The following is a 19439-nucleotide window of genomic DNA, read 5'->3' on the forward strand; positions in this document are numbered from 1 at the left end:
TAATATGATAGCTTTCGCTTGATTTTTCACTACTTTTACTTGGAAGCTGAAGCCAGACTACTCATACTTTGCGCATAAAATGTCATTGAAATAACACTTGCAAAGAAAAAAAAAAGAAAACCTTGACCATTATAAAGGTCGTTACCTTCATTTTAGCCTTATGGTGAGAGGAACAAAATTCCGTTGAATTCATTCGAAGGAAATTAAAGCCACTATTTATCATTTGCAGATGAAAAAAAAAAGCTTAAGTGCTTAAAAAATGTGAGTTAGGGATATGAATAACCAACCTAAAAATGTTAATCAGTGTAACAAATGTTAAGTATTATTAAATATGCAAGATGTGAACAATAGTTTTCCTTAAATCGTTTCTCGAATAAACCATCGCAGTTGTGGTTCATTATAAAGAAAATTAGTGATATCTCCTTACATTTGTGGGTTAATTGCCATTTTTTATACGGTATGATGTTTGACAACTGAACTGTATATATGTATATGTATCAAATGTGATAATTCGAACATTTTTAAAATCAGTGCTCCCAATGGTAAACAATTACTTTATATGAAGTGCATGATCGTTCAGGGCTGAAGAAAAGTGGGACGAACGACGGAGTTAAAACAACAACAACAACAAACAAACAAACTCAGGATCGCATCAGAAAGTCCGCTATACTTTGAATTTATCTTTCTATGCCCTACTCAATTTCACATCAATACTTCAGTGATTTTCCAGCACTTGTGCGTTTGAGTGATCGTCAGAATTTACTCCTGATCAGATGATTCGTGTCAGTGTTTCCATTCAAACAAACTCACTATGTCGAGTTAAAAGACTCGCCAACACAACGAAATGATGCTTTTCATACACCGTCATTGCTTCCGATTTCTCCTGCCCTCCTTTCCTCTATTTTAACAATATACGATACTTCAGACAATCATGAATTTGAAGTTATCTCGTTTCTTCAAAGTCTTCCCAATTACGATATCAATCTGTGGTTAATTTAAATAATCTAATGTATTCACCTATAATCGCAGGGTGAAACTTGTCTTATATCTTTTAAAGTCATCATTGATGATGATGTGCTCCAATAGTACACGGAAAGACAATAGACATCACTCTCTAAAATATTTAATATATATTACCGAGGACACTGCCCTCGGAAAAAAGAAGAAATATTCAAAAGGATGGAATAAGAGTCACATGCCATTACCCGATCAATACACTTTGAGCAGTATTGTAATATAGTAGATATTTCGCTCATTTCTTCCGTATCTAAGTAACACTCTCAGCTCCTTTGGTCAATTAATGTTGTCACCTTGCGTTTGCAGCTGCCTGTGACGAAGGAATTCTGTGTTTAACCGAAGTGGCTTCCTGCAGATACTTTTTACACTCTCATTTCGTATTTGTGTTTTAAGTGGGAAATAAGAAGATGAAATGTTTGACGACTTATTCAAATTTCTTTCGAGAGCAGCAGAGTCTGCACGAGAAGAATTTCGTCAGCAAGTAATGAAGAAGACACTGCGACCCATCACACTGAATATGATCAGGGCAAATTCACAATTCAGTTATCAAATTCCTGATTTAGATTGAAGAGACATATCTTTGAGCGCGACATAATTTTTGAATCCCTTTAAATCCCACATTTTTCTTTTTTTCTTTTGCTTACGTAGTTGCATTTTGTATGGCTACTTTGTTATTTTTTAACACTGTACGCTTAAGGTGTGATGCGAGTGTATTTTTCTACGTCGCGCGATTTCCGTTACGCAAGCATGACGTTATTATGTTGTTGACTGATTGTAAAATTTGTTTTGTTTTTGTTTTGTTTTGTTTTGCTTTGTTTTGTTTATTTATTTGTTTGTTTGTTTGTTTGTTTTTTTTGCTGTCTGGGCAGAAATGTCAGGCAAATCAGTCTGTCAAGCTATGCTCACACGCCTGCGTTAGGGCAGCGCAGCCGAATGAGTGACGAAACCCGTCTACTGCTGTACAGCTGTACCGAATCCCGCGTCTCTCGTCTCTTCCCTGTTCGCGGGGTGAATGGGCCGAAGCTGGTTGATATGAGGTTATCTGCCGAAAAGTGCAGTTGGTCCCCGCAGCTCAGCAATATAGCCAACATTCACTCCGCCAAGTCAAGAGAAAATAAATGGATTTGCGTGAAAGGCGAATTTTGCTCTTCCTCTTGATCGCCGTCGACAATCGGTATTGATTTCTCGTCTGGATGTTGTCTTTGTTAGATTTTCCTCCCTTTTTTTCACTGAATAAACCAAGGCCCCAGGAATGCTTGAACGCCTGGGAGAGCTTCGTAAATGATTCAAGTCAGCAGCTCTCGGCGTGTCGTCTGCCTTTTCAGGGACACGTAAAATTCGATGCGATTCCGGCGAGCAAATCGGAAGAGCATTTATCACAGTGTTTTGGGCAATTGGGAGTGATATCTGTATCTGGAAGTTGTGGGGATGGGAGTACCGAGTGAATGAGAAGAGTTAAACAAAATGTTCAACAAAAGACCGGCGAAGAGTTATCACTGTTGAAGACCAGAGAAAGATAGAAATGGCAGTACCATTAGCGCAGCGTGCATCTGAAGTGTCATCAAATTACCGTCCTGCATTTCGGTCAGAGATGAGAGTATTTGGAAATCTTTGATAAGTTCACCTCGCCGCAGGAAAGCGTCCTCATGTTGTCATAGGGCGAATATCTTGTAACCCGCTTTTATAAACAAGAGGTAATCATTGAAAATGAATAAGATAATCTGCTATTTACTTTGTCTGAACTGTCACAAAAATAGATGATAAGTTTTGTAGGGCCCTATCGAAAGTTATTGCTTATAAACGTTGCTGCCGTCAAAGAAATGTTCAGTGACGTGCGAAAATAATTTGCTCACTGTTATGAAGGTCGTGGTGTTTTTCAGACGATGTACATCAAACTTCTGGGGATAACGTGCTGTGTGTGGTTTGTTTTTTCCAATTATAAACAAAATAGTTACACATTTTACAGACCCTGTTTTTTTTTTTTGTCTTTACATAGTTGTATAATAAAGACTCTGTGGGCAGACATGGCAACGAAGTTAGTGAGACGTAATACAATGTATCATCAAAACAGATATTACAAGAATACACACATATCAAGCATTCTATATGAGCAACAGTAACGATAAAGATAATATAATCTATGAGATGTTTCCATCCGAACACCACGACCCTCATGATCGGATAGATATCTGACTCTTATCTTAAGGGTCCTATTTACCTTTGGGGACAGTGATTTAAAAAATCAAGAAATCAGATTTGATGCATAATTATGTGTAGGTCTTTTGTATCACAAAACGTACTACCATATACATTTTTCGCAATAAAGCCTAAAATATAAGGAGATATCAGTATTTTTCTCATTAAACCGTAACTATAGACAGTTTGGTCTGGCAACATTCCTATAACTATTGTTCACATATTGTTTATTTAACAATACTTAACATTGATTACATGGATTCAAATTTTTACAGTGGCTGTTTCTATCCCAATCTCACATTTTGGAACATTTTAAAGCACTAATGCTGGGTTGTTGTTTCATCTGCAAATGGTAAAATATGCCTTTAAATCTGCCACCGTCCAGATGAAATTCAATTTTAGGGCAACATACAACAGATATCTATTCGATGAGTCAATTCGTCAAAGCAGCTCAGAGACAGTAATTATTTATTCAATTATCTTGTAAAACTCCACGGGCCCTCTGCAGGTCCAGGATGCTGATATATTGCGTGAAATGCCATCATTACTTTCGTGATTACTGTAGATCAACCTCATCAAGCAATGTGTGAAACCATCGATCGTTTCAGTTTTAGAGCCGACAATAATTGACGTGGTGCTGTACTGAATTGCTTGTAACGCGGGAGTTTGTCTCTGGACGAAACACGTCCTCAACACGACTCGTTTCCGTCACTCCCGAATGATCCAAATGGTTTATTAACCCTTTACTGCCCCGCCGGAGAAATGTTAACATACACAACCAATAGGACTTCAGGCTTCTGATCCTTGGAGGGTTCAGCATCGAAGTTAGATATCACTGTGAGGTTTGTTGGTTGTCCATCTCTTCTTGCTATTTTTTTGTCCGTAAGTATACGAAGATTGGGATTTTGGGGATTGTTTTGCAAGCTTTAAAGCTTCCAATACTGACACCCACCCAAATAAACTTGTAATAACATAAGCTGATATCCGTAGAAAGTAAATTGTCTTAAGTGACTCCTTTTTGTTTGTTTGGTGTTTTTTTCCTTTTTTTTCATCACGTTGTGTATATGCAGGGCTCCCTTGCAAAGCAGGCCGTTGGGGCTCTGAACGGGATAACCCTGCTTTTAAAGAAAACATGAATAAATAAATAAATAAATAAATACTACTGAAACCGATGAGAAACATCTGAACTGAAATGCGCAAATGAGTTACGATTTATAGACCCCATACACCTAAAAACATTAATATGAAAAAAAAAAATAGAACTGGGACACCACGCAAGTGTAGCACGAACTTCACATGCAGCACTTGTCCTTGCAGGCACAAAATGTCTGTACCTAAATCACAGGCCATAGGCGCCGGAAGTGGGGGGGCAAAACGCATTTTTGCCCCCCCAAAAAGCCCCCCCCCAAAAAAAAAAAAAAATAATAATAATAATGATAATAAAAATAAATGAATAAACAAAGAAAATAAGATAAATATGTATATATATATGAATAAAAGGGAAAAAATATGGCTACAAACGGCAGCTTTTGGACTGTAAAATGTCAAAATTTTCAAGCTCGCTCGCTTCGCTCGCTCGCATCCAGCAGTTGAGCCCGGTGCGCCTCCCCCTTAATTTCTAAAGCGAAAAACATAGCTACGACGGCAGTTGTTGGACTCTAGAATGTCAAAATTTTCAAGCTCGCTCGCTTCGCTCGCTCGCATTGAATCGTTATGCCATTCTCCTAATGTTGCTGACAGTAATTGCCAGTAGTTGCGCCCGATGCCCCCACCCCTTAATTTCCAAAGCGAAAGATAAATATAGCTACAAACGGGAGTTTGGGGACTGTAAAATGTCAAAATTTTCAAGCTCGCTCGCTTCGCTCGCTCGCATTGAATCGTTATGCCACTCTCATAATGTTGCTGCCAGTAATTGCCAGCAGTTGCGTCCGATGCCCCCCCCCCCCTAATTTCCAAAGCGAAAGATATAGCTACAAACGGGAGTTTTGGGACTGTAAAATGTCAAAATTCTCAAGCTCGCTCGCTTTGCTCGCTCGCATTGAATCGTTATGCCATTCTCCTAATGTTGCTGCCAGTAATTGCCAGCAGTTGCGCCCGCTGCGCCGCCCCATTAATTTCCAAAGTGAAAGATAAAGCTACAAACCCCAGTTTGGGGACTGTAGAATGTCAAAATTTTCAAGCTTGCTCGCATCGCTCGCTCGCATTGAATCGTTATGCCATTCTCCTAATGTTCCTGCCAATAATTGCCAGCAGTTGCGCCCGATGCGCCCCCATTTATTTCAAAGCGAAATATGTAGCTACAATAATTAAAACTCCAGTTTCGGAACTGTAGAATATCAAAATTTTCAAGCTCGCTCGCTTCGCTCGCTCGCATTTTATTGTTATGCCATTCACCTTATGTTGCTGACAGTATATGATTTGTCGATCGTTTCACACGTACCGTCATTCCATAATCCATGTAAGGAAAACTTACAATGTTCCTCAATGACTGCGTTGTTGAATGTATCACATTCCGTAATGTATTGTAGTCCCATTATTGCTCACGCACACACGCACAAGCATACAGACCGTCAAAATTACTTTATGGTTCCCCCCATGTTTCGACCCAATGTACGCCACTTTACATATATATATATATATATATATATATATATATATATATATATATACATATATGTATATAATAGATGTGTGTGCGTGTGTGTGTGTGTGTGTGTGTGTGTATGTGTATATTGTGTAACATATGCATGGTCTAATCTTGAGCCCCCTCCAATGTTTGCCCCCCCAATCCAAAACTGCTTCCGGCGCGCCTGATCACAGGTTTTCCGATGTCTGGTATCAAAATAATACCACAAAATAGAAGTAAAACTTTCAGAAAGTACTGTCTTGCATTTTTTATGTGTGCGAAAATGATTATTTAGATAAGTGTAGAGCAAGTCAGATGATTGAAGATTGGCCATTTCATCAGCCATAATTATGAGCGGTTCTGATTTCAAATACTATACTGATTCTCCCCTAAAAATCACCATTCTCGTCAGATCAGTCTTTAACGTTGCGTGATATATCAGGACCGATGCCTGGAAGTTGTGAATGCGCACGTTGTTTTTCTTTTTTTTTTTGTTGAACTATGACTTTTTTAATATAATCATAGAGGGTTTGTCTTTCATCAACGATAATGTGCTAAACATTCATAGTAGGGTTGACAAAATCTTCGGGGTTTGGTCCTGCCCATTTTCCCCTTATAGTTTCCACGCGGCCACAACACAGAGTTTGTTTGAGATTTGAAAAGATTATCGCCAAACGGGTGAATTTATGACGATTTGACCTAATAGGGTAACGGCTGGATAGAAAGTGGAACTGTACTTTCATGGAATCAGTTTTTCCCCCTGCTGCCTCCTCGTCTATACCTCTGCTCTAACTCTCTCCGTCGCATTAGCAACTTTTTCCAATTACGCATTAATGAGCCATTCAGGGGTGTGGGGCGGCTGCTTGCTTCTTTCCTGTAGCTATTGCGCTTTTTTCGCGCTTAGCTCAACGAGTGTGACAGAGTGATCCGCGGCCAACCGGCAGATATGATATGGTGATGTACATTTCATCAAAAAAAGGGGGCACGAATCGGTGTGTGCGTTCTCCCTATTGTTTTTTTAATTCAATGAGAAACAAGAGTGCGCTGATGTTATCAATATGGCAATTAAATGGGCTGATTTGATCATACACGTTTGGGTGTCTTTCTCTCGCTATACCGCAGTGCGCATGCATGCAGTGCCGACTTGCCTGGAAACGGCATAACACCACCCTGGTGATGATATTAATGTTGACTTTTTTTATACACTTAACTATGTGGGCATAATTTGGAAATTTGTAGGCTATCTAGCTGATTAGACGTTGCGGAACGGCGTGTAATTATCTAGCTGAACCTGTTTGGTGTCTTTTTTTTCCATTTCATTCGAACATGAAGCGGTGAGAACCAGGGTAACGCGAAAACACGCGTCGGTCTCAATCATAATACTAAATTAAACACACACGAGCACACACAAATTCAAACGCACACCAATAGCAAGAACAGCAACAACAACAACACAGTGTTGGATGGAATTAAGATACATTTCAATAATATTTGGTTATTTTATGCTTTGGGGAAAATTTTCCGACACTGACACTATCAGTAGGGACGAAATTTAGCACAAAAATACGAACAAACAAACAATTGGAAATGAACGGGAACAGACATGCATTTGGCACAAAAATAATTAACTGGCTTATACGAGGCGACCGAGTTGGAGTAAAGGGCTCCATCAAACAACAACAACAACAACAACAAAACGCCAAGTAAGAAATCAAAAGACAAAAAAAAAGTGATGGGAAAAAGAATCAGAAAGTAAAGATACCGATGACAAGAAAATTGCTTGACATCCTTTGTGATATTTTTGTTTTGATATTCTTCACAAATGGAAGAGTATAGAAAAGAATTAATCACCAACTCAATTTAAAAAAAACCTCGGAAGTAACTAAATTCGCTTTTTCTTATGATGGACATAGTAAAAGTTTACTCGAAAGGTTTGCTTGACTATTCCAATGTTTGTCCGTGTAGCCCTAAACATCCGCGGCGATAAGAATGAAAACAAAGTTCGTTAAGCTGTCCAAAACATAATTAGTGTAAATGGAAACAATTACGCACATTATTATTTAAAGGCAAACCAAGGTTCCCAACAGGGTTCAGAATTCAACTTCTATCATTTGGAATTTGCTTGCAGTATATCGAATGAGTGTCCCAAAAACTTTCTGGCTGACGCGATTTGCAAGGATAATGAGTTGTTTTAGAGTATTTTGATAATAAAAGAGTGAAATATTTTCGATCGTATGCATACGACTTTTATTCCTGAAGCGCCCTCCTAGTTCAGTAGTCGATAGGCAGAACAGAACTATCTGTTGTAGTACCAAGGAGGTTCAAGAGAACGGAGTCACAACTCTTATTCCCTTTAAAACCATGTTCGAAGCCGCAACTCAAAAATATTTCAAGTATGTACCATTCTGGAGCTGCCCCACAGATAGGAAATCAATTGATTCATGTGTCATTGCATAACGACCAGCTATACCTTCCAAGAAAGATATGTCTTTATGATGGTAATAACTTTTCGCCATCCCTACTTATGGAATATGAGCAATACAAAAAGATATAGGCAGGGGATGCGCGGATAGGAATCACAAAAAATTGGTGAAATGAAATCAAGTTTTCTGGACATGGGCATGTCTGGGTACAAATCTGACATACTGATTTATAAAGAACTATTATCGAAGATTATTCCTTATCAGTTTTATTTTTGTCGGGATTTAGCGGAAAGGTGTTAAAATCGGCATTCAAAGAGGGTGTACTTTCATATACTTTCACAACATACAGCTCAAATTTACACCTTTGCAGGTATTTCTGGACGAGATTGACCTTTATAATTGTTTTAAATGCTTTATCATAAGGAGAAATTTCATGTCATTTAATGAATAAACCAGCAAAATATACCCGACATAATGTTAGAGTTAAAAATCCTTCTTCCGATTGCCCAGAATGATGGCGCTTCAAACATCGAACGTAAAAGGTACAAATGCTCCTGTGGAATTCTTTTGTGCATCCATAGAAATTTGACAACTGTTTGAATAATTATGGCCAGTTGGAACTCCAGCTCTAGAACCTCCTTGGTAGTACTTCATGATCGAATCGCTCCCCAGCAGCAATATTTAAGCATGCAGTAACAAGCTGCGTGCGATTCAGTCTCGCGCCTCGATACGATGGATGCTGCTATGACCCGATAAGTGTTAATCGATGTAATCGAATATAAAAGTCACTAAGCAACCGCCACATACCACGATCGGATACGTGCTGTAAAACAACAATACTTGTATGGTACCTTTTGGGTGATATTTCCCATTTTTGTCGTTACTCAACTTAATTCATGTTATCACAGCGTTATTTCACGCTTATCTTATATGCATAGGTCTCCATTTTAGAGAAAAATTCAATAGCTTCTACAGTCATAATGGGAGCTATATTTTCCCGTTAACGCGTATAGGCCTAGATAACTACGAGTGTCGTGCGATGATGAAGGTAACTTTTGATGCCCAGTCCAGTGCAATCAGACGACTAGCAGTAATTTTCAATAAGTAATCGAAATATGAATCTTTTATCTCTCCACCTCTCTCCTCTCTTCTCCCTCTCTCTGTTTAACTCTCTCTCTCTCTACACACACACACACACACACACATACACACACACACACACGGCACACGCAAAAACACACACACACTAATTGATAAAGGGCCCCCATTAAGATTATTTCGTTTGATCTGTGTGGATCTGCGTGTGATGTTTGGTTATTTTTGTTGTGTGTGTGTGTGTGGGGGGGTGTATGTGTGTGCTTGCCTGTAAAAAAGGAGTCTACTAGTACTTCAAACTTGGGAATCATAAGATCAAAGACGTGACAAGCCTCACATAATGATAATATAGTCAGCACACAATGATGCAGTGCAATCATTAGTCTTCTGACAGTGTCTCTAGTACAACAGACATGAGGGTTGTCCAGTGAGAGGACAAAGTAACACACCTGCACTGAATGAAATAAATCAATTGCTACGCCGAAGCCTCAATTGCCAAGATGCAGAATTGGTTTGAATTCGTTGGCGATATACCCTTCTCAATTCAGGCCTATTGCAGGGGATCGATTCTCAGTCACGGCATGCCTATCGATTCAAGGACCTCTTAGACTTCATCCCTTTTGACGGACCTTTAAAGCTCAATATTTTTTATTACCGAAACGACTGGAACATACAGACTATCGGCTTTTGGGCGCCCAGAGGGCTAACTCGCCAGTGCTATACATAGCATTGAGTCCAATGTTGATAAGTAAAATCCCGGAGAGAGCCAGTTAGTTTAAATAGACAAGTGGGGAAAATCCATTAGCGCCAAATTGAATGGCAAATAATTCAATATCTGTGATTAAAAGGGTCATGCATTATTACTCTGATTTCAATTCAATGCTAACTTGAAACACTATTCCAGTGAAGACCTGATGATGTATTATGAAAAGCACAATACAGAAGTTTGGATAATAGATATGTCTTTTCACAAAGGGGAGAGCGACTAATAGCTTTCAAATCAGTTTAGTTCACAGGTCTTTTAAGTCACACCTTCATAAGCCAATGCGCACGACGAAGAGAATTTGTATGATATTTAAGCAAAAGTGAATCAAAGAGAGAAGAGGATTACCACAGGAAGTGAAATATGCCCGCCTAAAAAAGCATTTTTTTTGGTCAGTTTGTCCCACAATCTGGATAAAATATAATAGGGACAAACTAACAAAGGGAACCCAACGAGTTTGTAACAATATTATGTCGAACCTAATTCTACCGGCCTACAAGTAGGAGGACACTTCCTTCAAGATATCAATGCACACCATCCGCCACTAATAAGAACGGTATATTTCTGCCCAATCTGCCAGCAAGAATTTGTCAAGCATAAAATAATGCGGAAGCTTGTTTTGACGAAATGATTCAGTTCGCCTGCTACGACTGACACTTTGTATGACCTTTATTATTATTATCATTATTATTATTATTATCATTATTATTATTATTATTATTATTATTATTATCATTATTATTATCATTACTATTATCATCATCATCATCATCATTACTTTACTATTAAAACACATAAGCAAGTAATGCTGCCAAAAAGCTTACGTTCAATCTACCGGTGAGGAATGTTTACCGAAAGCTGAATATCCTACTAACTGTACTAATCTCGATCAAAGTGATGACAGCCAATTTGGTATTGTTGTAAAGCCACAAAAGGTGCCGATATTTTGTGAACTTCCAAATATTTCTTTATGATACTCTCTAAAAAAATCGAGTGAAAATTTTCACTCTAAAAAGAGTGAATACAAAAAAGAGTGAATTTCGAGTGAAATTGGAGTGAATTTTGAGTGAAAATGTTCATTTTCACTCATTTTGGAGTGACGTCAGGGATCACTCGAAGATTTTGGAGTGATCCCTGACGTCACTCCAAAATGAGTGAAAATGAACATTTTCACTCAAAATTCACTCCAATTTCACTCGAAATTCACTCTTTTTTGTATTCACTCTTTTTAGAGTGAATATTTTCACTCGATTTTTTTTAGAGAGTAAGTCTCAGGTATATAGATTCATCTAAAGTGAAGCAATGCCTTAATAATCGTAGCCTACATATTTCACAAATAATAAGTAGATTAAAAAATCAAAGATATAAGATGATATACATGATATCAACAAAAACATGACCACATCTAGCTATTTTGTGGAGGAGTTTGTCTTGATAGGAGTATAATATTCTACATAAAAAAGAAAGTACACGATAACAACCAGCGGGTTTTATAAACTTTCAGATATTTCTTTATGATATACACAGTTCTAAAATAATTTCATCATTTTTTGGTACTTATACATTGTGGCTCTATACAAATATACCAAAGTAACATTAATCAAACTGGATAAATAGGAAGGGGGAGATATACAGTTCAAAGATATTCGAATAATCTATTAGCCGCAGAAAATAAGAATACGTTATAAAAATTGCATACTACTATAAGATACATATCTAAAATCAGCACTACATCTGATCATTTCACTAGGCATGACGTTATTCTCACTATATGTTCAGATGCAATCCCCATATATAAGATATCGCATATTATCATTATCTTTATCTGCAATTGTTTGTATGCACAGGTCTGGTTTCAGAATAGGCGAGCAAAGTGGCGTCGTCAAGAGAAGATGGAAGCAAATACACTGAAGCTGAAGGATCCTCCGATGCCCTCTATTCAGCGATGTGCTCCTGCTTCGCTGGCCAGTTCCCTGCCCCTGGACGCCTGGTTCAATCCTCTGTCGAGTGCCCGTCATCTTCCTGCGTTCTCACTGCCTGGCATACTTCACCCGTCCCTCTCCGCCAGCATGGCGGCAGCCGCTGCCAGCTCTGCCGCGGCCGGGGGACCGCTGGCGCCTGCCCTTTCTCACATCAGCGCTGCGCTGCCTTTCCTGGCGGCGCACCATCATCACCACCACGCCGCGACTGCTGCCGCTGCACTCCCGTTCTTGTCGCACAACGCCTCGTTCCTGGAGCGCGGGAACTCGAAGCGCAGCTTAGTTGGAGAGAGACGCGGCGTGGCTGTCGCAGGCGGTTTGGAAGTGGGTAGCAGCTCCAGCGACGGTGACGGCAACTTTGGCGGGAATTCTCCGCCTTCGGGGGAGGACCAGAGAAGCTCGAGCATCGTCAAACTGAGAAAGAAAGCTATGGAGCACATGGACAACATTGGCCGATGTAGTGTGAGCGAGTCGCCACCACTGCGATCAGACCGCTCTGAAGACGAGCACATATAAGATCTGATTAGCTCTAAATGATATGGAGAACAATGACAAGCTAAAACAAAGGTTGTATATAAAGACATATATATTCTACTTGAACATTCTGACAGCTTCATTCACAAGAAAAGTAAAATATGTGATTTACTTGAGTAATGGATCTATCATTCAAGACAGAGTAGAGGGTTAGCGGAGGAGTGGCATTTTGTTATGATAACGAACAGCAGACTAAAATTATGGGAGAGCTTGAGATAGGAGCACAAGACTGAGATTTGGATCTTTAAAAAAGCCCGTCATGACTTGCACATTGTGCTTATAAAAACTTTTTTTTTTCAGATTATATTCGATAAAATGTAAGATGCACAATAATGTTTTTGCAATGTATAAGATGTCAAAACTATAGTTGTCGCGTGGCGGTGTCTTGTAGAGTTTGTGTTTTGTTTTTATCCATCAGACACAATCAGATTATTTATGAAAGCTCTATACATTGCTAACGTCATATCAAATGAAGATATAGTGTATAAGGACGACAATGAGCGCGAGAATGGAGCTCTCATGATTTATCAATTTTGAGTACTGATAGGTGTGTTGGATGCTCATAGTGAGGCTAAAACTCAAATTTATGGCGACATTACGTCACCGTCGTAATGCTCCGCTTTTGATTACGTCGAATATTTAAACAAACAAACAAACAAACAAACAAACAAAAAATAAACAAGCAAACAAACAAACTTAAAACAAGCTTTCTAACCAAGGGAGAGTCCCCTTACACTGAATAAGCAGCATCATAGTGTCTCTTACATTGATTTTGTACATCTTCCTGGACTAAACTTCTCTGTTAATATTTCTATGTAATAAAGCTTGATAGACACTTTCGTCAATTATGAGGTAAATGCCGTTATGGGTTCAAACACCATTTCTGCTGAGTACTTTCTCTGCTTTGGACCTAAATGTTGTCTAACCATATCATATTCAGTTACTTGCCTTTGAAAACTGTGTTGTAATTTTGAGAGGAATAAGGCGTTATGGAATGGGGGAAAATCATGATTTTGCAAGCATTAATTCAACATACATTTTCCCCACCATTTCAATGCAAAATTAATGTAATATTAAAGTATCATGAGTTTACAAGGCATGAAAGACTTATATCGATTCGCACACAGCTTCAATACTTTTTTTCCTACGACTTTGCTTCGAGACCTTTCCAATTTATTCCAATATGGTTCCTGATGTCTACCTATGTATCTCGTACACGTTGATTATCTGGTACGTTTCTATACAAGAGAATAGTATATAAATATGACAAAGAACTTTACCTGTTGTCTACAATAGTGATGTAAAAAACTATGTGTGTAAGGTCCTCTTAAGCGTTTGACATTAATTTGTTCGTTTGCGCCAATGATAATAAAACCCTTTCATTATTGTATTTGCACTACATCCTCTATAACTACTGAATAACCTAGATAACCACTGATAACGTTCAAATACTTAAAAGATGGAAGACGTGTCTTGATTTGTGAAGGGAAATGTATTGTGTTACACGGTGATAAATGGTATATCATGTAAATGTTGTGTATATGATGAGGACTTACTGCACTAAAGAAAAAATGTTTTGTGTGCATATTGTTTTAAAAGGTGTCTATAATGTTATTTTGTATTTAATCGTGACATTAATTATATCGCCTTGAAATATCGTTCTGTCACTTCTTACTCTTGCCGAAACCACTGTAAAAAAAAAAAAATCATTTTTCATGAAACAGTCTACGCAACAACATTCTTTGCATTCATTTTACCTTTGAAATTAGAATTTATCTTTATCATTCCCACGGTAAATGCAATACTGCCGTCTCATAAACATTAATGTACCATGTAGCCCACCTATAGTTTACTCATTCCTTAGGGAACTTGGTGGCCTGTATATTACTAGTAAGTTAATGGGGATTTCAGAATTCAGTAGAATGGATACTACAGTAATAAGCATCATTATTGTGTGTGTGTGTTTGAACTGCCCGGAGGTCCATGAATGTGTTCAGAGTTTGATTATTGCATGATGACATAATATGGGGAAAATCAAACACTTATAGTATAAGACTGATTCTCTCGAAGGCTCCATGCATGTTCTATTCGTTCTGTAATTTGATATCACTGTCACTCGTTTGATGATATGCAAAGTATGTATTCGATGTCTTAAAAAGATGTGCCATCGCAAGACAGAAATCACAACAACATCTTAAAAAAGTGAACATGGACCTGGGCTACGTTATCATTCTTTCCACAGTGTTCCATAAAAAGTTTATACGAACTATACAATGTTTCCATATTGAATAGAATAGAATATCATCTCAGATGGCGTGGAGAAAGGTATAAGATCTCGAGAACGAAAATGGAATAAACTCATGCCAAAACGTCGAAACGTTCTCAAAACAAGACTTTGATATTGCAGGTATGATATGAATTTTTGGGTTTCCACGAGTATTTGTATTCAGAGCCTTCTCATTTGAATGAACCTGATGTCACCCAACATCACATAACAATGCAAATCTGGAATTGATTAGAACAGCGCATAGAAGGTTGATGTTAAAAAAAAAATCAAAAAAAAAGAAATCGCCATAAAGTGTTTGTACACATCGCATTTCCATCACTATTTTGTTTTGCGATTCTTTAACAGTACTCTTGCTATCTAAGGATGTATACTTTGTCATGGAGATTATTATTCCCTTCGCCAGGGATAGAAAAGAAGGGACAGATAAAAACCGACAACTGTTGTTTTTTTTTTGCGCCAACTTCGGAAAGTCAATATTGTTAGTCTCTGTACCTTCGTCATGATCAAAATCAATTTCATTTGTAGATTTCATCTTTTGTAATCTACTGATCTTTTGAATAAGATTTCACATAGCAGATATAAATGTAGACCAACTTCTCCCTTTTGAATGTAAAATTGGGGAAAATTACTTTATAGAACATTATCGGAAACCTTTGTATACATGGGACGCTGGTCTTTTTCCCTTTTTAAGGTTGAATTTAGGGGTTTTTTTTAGCAAGGGGTTGACACAATGTGGCATCCATGTTCCCTGGTCCTCAGTACTTTGTCTCCTGCCTAGCAGTTTAACCGAGATATAATAAAAATGATAGCCTAATTTCATACCCCGTTCCAAGGCCAGGCTGCATTAAATTAATTATCTTTACAAGAGCATACTTGTTCTATGCCTCCCTCGATCACCCTTGCATTATTTAGGATAACCATTTCCCAGAATGTTATAGTGTCGGTGACATGCCGGCCACAATTTCATTAGACTGAAAATTTTAATCACTTTGCATTAATTCTATTATATGGATTGGTTTTTAGACAGGTACATAAGGAAATTATGCTAAACGCGATGATATCGCTTTATACAGTTAGCGCTGTAAAGTTTTACCTTTGCCTGCATTGAACTTCCTCACGGACCAGAAGCCTGCACCTTCATCACAATAAGAAATGAAGTTGTAAACATTTCGACTTTCTCGTTGACAAGCCCTACCAGTGATATTCTAGCCGCCCCATTTTCTTTTTGTATTTGAACATGAGTGATAAAGACATCTAATTCTATGTTCGTGGTCAACCATAGGGATATTTAGCTATACGAATATCAGATGACGTTTACGGTAACGCAAAATGCAAACGTTTATTATTGTGCAATCGGCTTATGACGTCAACAGAGAGATAATAGAAAGTAAAACAGAAATAATGGGGAAAAAACCCGCTGAATGCCTTGAAGTGATTATTCAATACAATTCTGAATGTGAATTCTGGATAGTTATTCAAGCTGTAAGTCTCTCGATTACGCGTTACATTCGTCTTGAGAGCATGTGGTTCACCTAAATGACTACGCAATATTGTGGAGATCCCGACTCGTTGATCCAGGATCATGGGATGCAGTAAATGAAACTTCACTCGTTCGCAATTTTTGCACTAATCGCAAAACATCAAGCACACGTTGAAGAGGCAGCCATAGTGTCCTACTTCCTTCGTCATGCGTGCTGTGTCGTCTCTGTCAGATTACAATCATATCATACACATGTGTCATGTGGACATTTCATCATAAAACAAGGTAATAGAATGTTTGTTTATTTCTTTTTGTTGATGAAATTGTGGCTGACTCCCATTTTCAAGCATTTTGTGAAATATCGGCTGCCATGTGTCTATCATGACTGCAGTCACAGGAATCCTTCTGGGATGTACGCCTTGATAAAACTGATATAAATTGTATGATTGTGAATGCTAGTCTGGCGAATGGTCTTTGATTATATAGGCTGAGTTCCATTACAATACCTGATTTTAAGTCATTCTGTAAAGTGAGCATGTACAGACAATATTTCTTTTCATTGATATATATTCGTGAAACATGTCCTTCTATAATGTTACATTCATTGCAGATAACACTTCATCAATCTGCCAGATTAAAAGCAATTCTATATATTGCAGAACGCTTACATCTTTTTATTGTCAGTGTTTGTCAGCTTTCTGTCAGTGTGTGTAAATTTAAAGAAAACTAAACATGCCAAATTCCAAATATAGATGTGGATTGAGTGGAAGCAGCAGTATTAGTAAAACACATCAGTGAAAGTTTGAGGAAAATCGAACTTACGAACTTTTAAATTTTCGGTGCCGTCATCGCTGGATAAGAACTTGAAACAAATACCCAAGCTCCGAAATCCCGACATTGTTATGTCAAGTATAGTACTTTGCGGACAAGGCATTAATGAAAACAAGAGATTATTAAGCAGAGGGGTGAAGATTAAGGTATGAGTTTTCTTCAATTCTCCCCCTCTCCAAATGAAAGTTGGAGTCCATCGTGTCACTGCCGGCAACCAGGGATATCCTGGTGGTAGTGTCACTGTCCGGAAGATGACAGGTTCGAGTCCCTTGGTCCCTTTTTTCCGACATGTTTGTTAAATCATAGATCAGCAGTAGCGATCTTACAAATTTCATTTGTATGGAGAGGGAGACAAATCGAAGAAAACTCGCACCTCAACCAACTTTTTTTTTTATCTTTTGTTGTCTTTTTTGTGTATACCCCAGTATACGTGCCACAACTTGAATGTTTACTCCCGTGTGTGTGTGATATCTGTGGGGTGGAGGATTTTATGTGGGTCGAATGAATGCTTACCTTGCAGTCACAAACATGTGATCAATTTCACCGCTACTAAGAACAGTGACGTCATTAAATGAACACCCGATTTCAGGGCACCGTGTCGTGAAAGTTGTCAGTCCTGACAATCGAACCACAGTAACAGTCAGTGACCAGAGCTTCTCAGCCAATCAGAACGAAGGAATTACACTGAAATTGTCAGAGAATGATAACTTGTCAGGGCTGAAAACTTTCATGTATGAAACGGTGCCCAGGTTTAACCCGTGCAGTGTCGAAAAAGAAAAACATTTAAAAAAAAGCGGAGGTCATTGCTCTCTTCATGAGTCAAACACACCCATACTATACTTGGCTTAATTAGCAAAAGCATACCACTGTTAAGGCGACAAAACCTCGCATCTGAAAAAAAAAATGTCAGGGAATATTCAGGAGAGTGAAAAAGAACATGACCATCAAAGCACTATAACAAACGGGAAAACCTTTCCTTTGACATGCCGTATCGGCTTTATTTTTGGGGTAAGATAAGTAGGATTTGGACAGGACATCACTTATCTGATGGTTAATTCACAAAAACAGTCATTTTCACCGAAATTTGAGATGGTTTTGTCATCCCAGCACGAGATACCTGTATAAAATTTGAAGGCTACAGCACACACATCTATCAACGTACTTTGGCCTAAATAAGCCTGTATCCTTTAATACAAAGAGACAACATGCAAAAGTACGTACGAAGTGGAGACCTTTAACTGCAAATCATTGATTACCGAGTCAATCATTTCAGAAAGTCAGACACTAACATACACCGTATAATTTGACGTCCTATTCTTTTTTCCTCCCTGCAAACCTGGGCCTGCAACCTAAAAACGCCAAATGGGTTAGTGTCGGAGAGTTTATTTTGTCCAATCTATACCGCTATTGTTGGCTCGTCCCAAAGGCTATTTAGACACTTAACTGGGCTTTTGTTCGCCCATCAGTTTCGCTTTTTCCCTCCGAATGACAACTCGTGCTGTGCAGCGGGCCCAAGTGGCGCCACGCTCTCTCCGCTTCTACTTTACTGACGGGTGGACAGAGACCATTGTTACGTCATCGCCCATCTTCTGTCACATCAATGTGACGTCGCTGGTGTTCATTCCCGTGCCCAGCAAACGTGGCCATGGATAGTGTAGTTTACTTTTTTTCTTCCCGCCTGTAAGAAAGAAGGGATGTAAAGATACGAAGTATACCAATACCCGTCCGAGCTTTGGCTTTAAGATTACGCCTTTTATGCTGCGGCAATATACTAGTACTCCATCGACTGCTAAAAAATCATCTTTCGCGTGACCTTCCTTATATAGAAGCAATAGACAATCGATGAGGGTAACATAATCAACTGACGAACTCCGTCGTCTCGTAGCGAATTAGTAGAAACAAGTGGCCGGTAAACAATCCGGATTCTTGTCAGAGTACTTTTCTAGAATCTTAGCCGGATGCTCTCCTTGAAATTATTTACAGGAGAATTATCAATCAGAAGGGAGGAGTTAAGAGTTAAATCTTCTATATGCAGAGCCTCGTTGAGGCACAATCTATTACTGAGTAGATTGCCAGTTCGATGGCCAGCCGTAAATTCAGAAAAAGAAATATTGACTGCATAAGTAGGGGGTAACAACAAAAAGCCCTGACAAACAAACAAACAAACATTATGCATACAAGCTAAAAGTCGACTGAGAGTTAACCACG

General features: G+C 38.5%; 1 protein-coding gene across 1 annotated transcript in view; it reads left to right on the forward strand.

Annotated features, from left to right (window-relative positions):
- LOC139731824 (uncharacterized) overlaps positions 1-12615 on the forward strand; it is a 30434-nt gene extending 17819 nt beyond the window's left edge. Inside the window, exon 3 of the mRNA XM_071642699.1 lies at positions 11968-12615. Within this exon, the coding sequence (XP_071498800.1) occupies positions 11968-12615 (648 nt within the window). The remainder of the gene's footprint in view (positions 1-11967) is intronic.
- The last annotated feature ends 6824 nt before the right edge of the window (positions 12616-19439 follow it).

This window comes from Diadema antillarum, unplaced genomic scaffold (genome assembly GCF_040938485.1).
Source record: "Diadema antillarum isolate AM-2024a unplaced genomic scaffold, OU_Dant_1.0 seq00000386_RagTag, whole genome shotgun sequence".
Classification (NCBI taxonomy): domain Eukaryota; kingdom Metazoa; phylum Echinodermata; class Echinoidea; order Diadematoida; family Diadematidae; genus Diadema; species Diadema antillarum.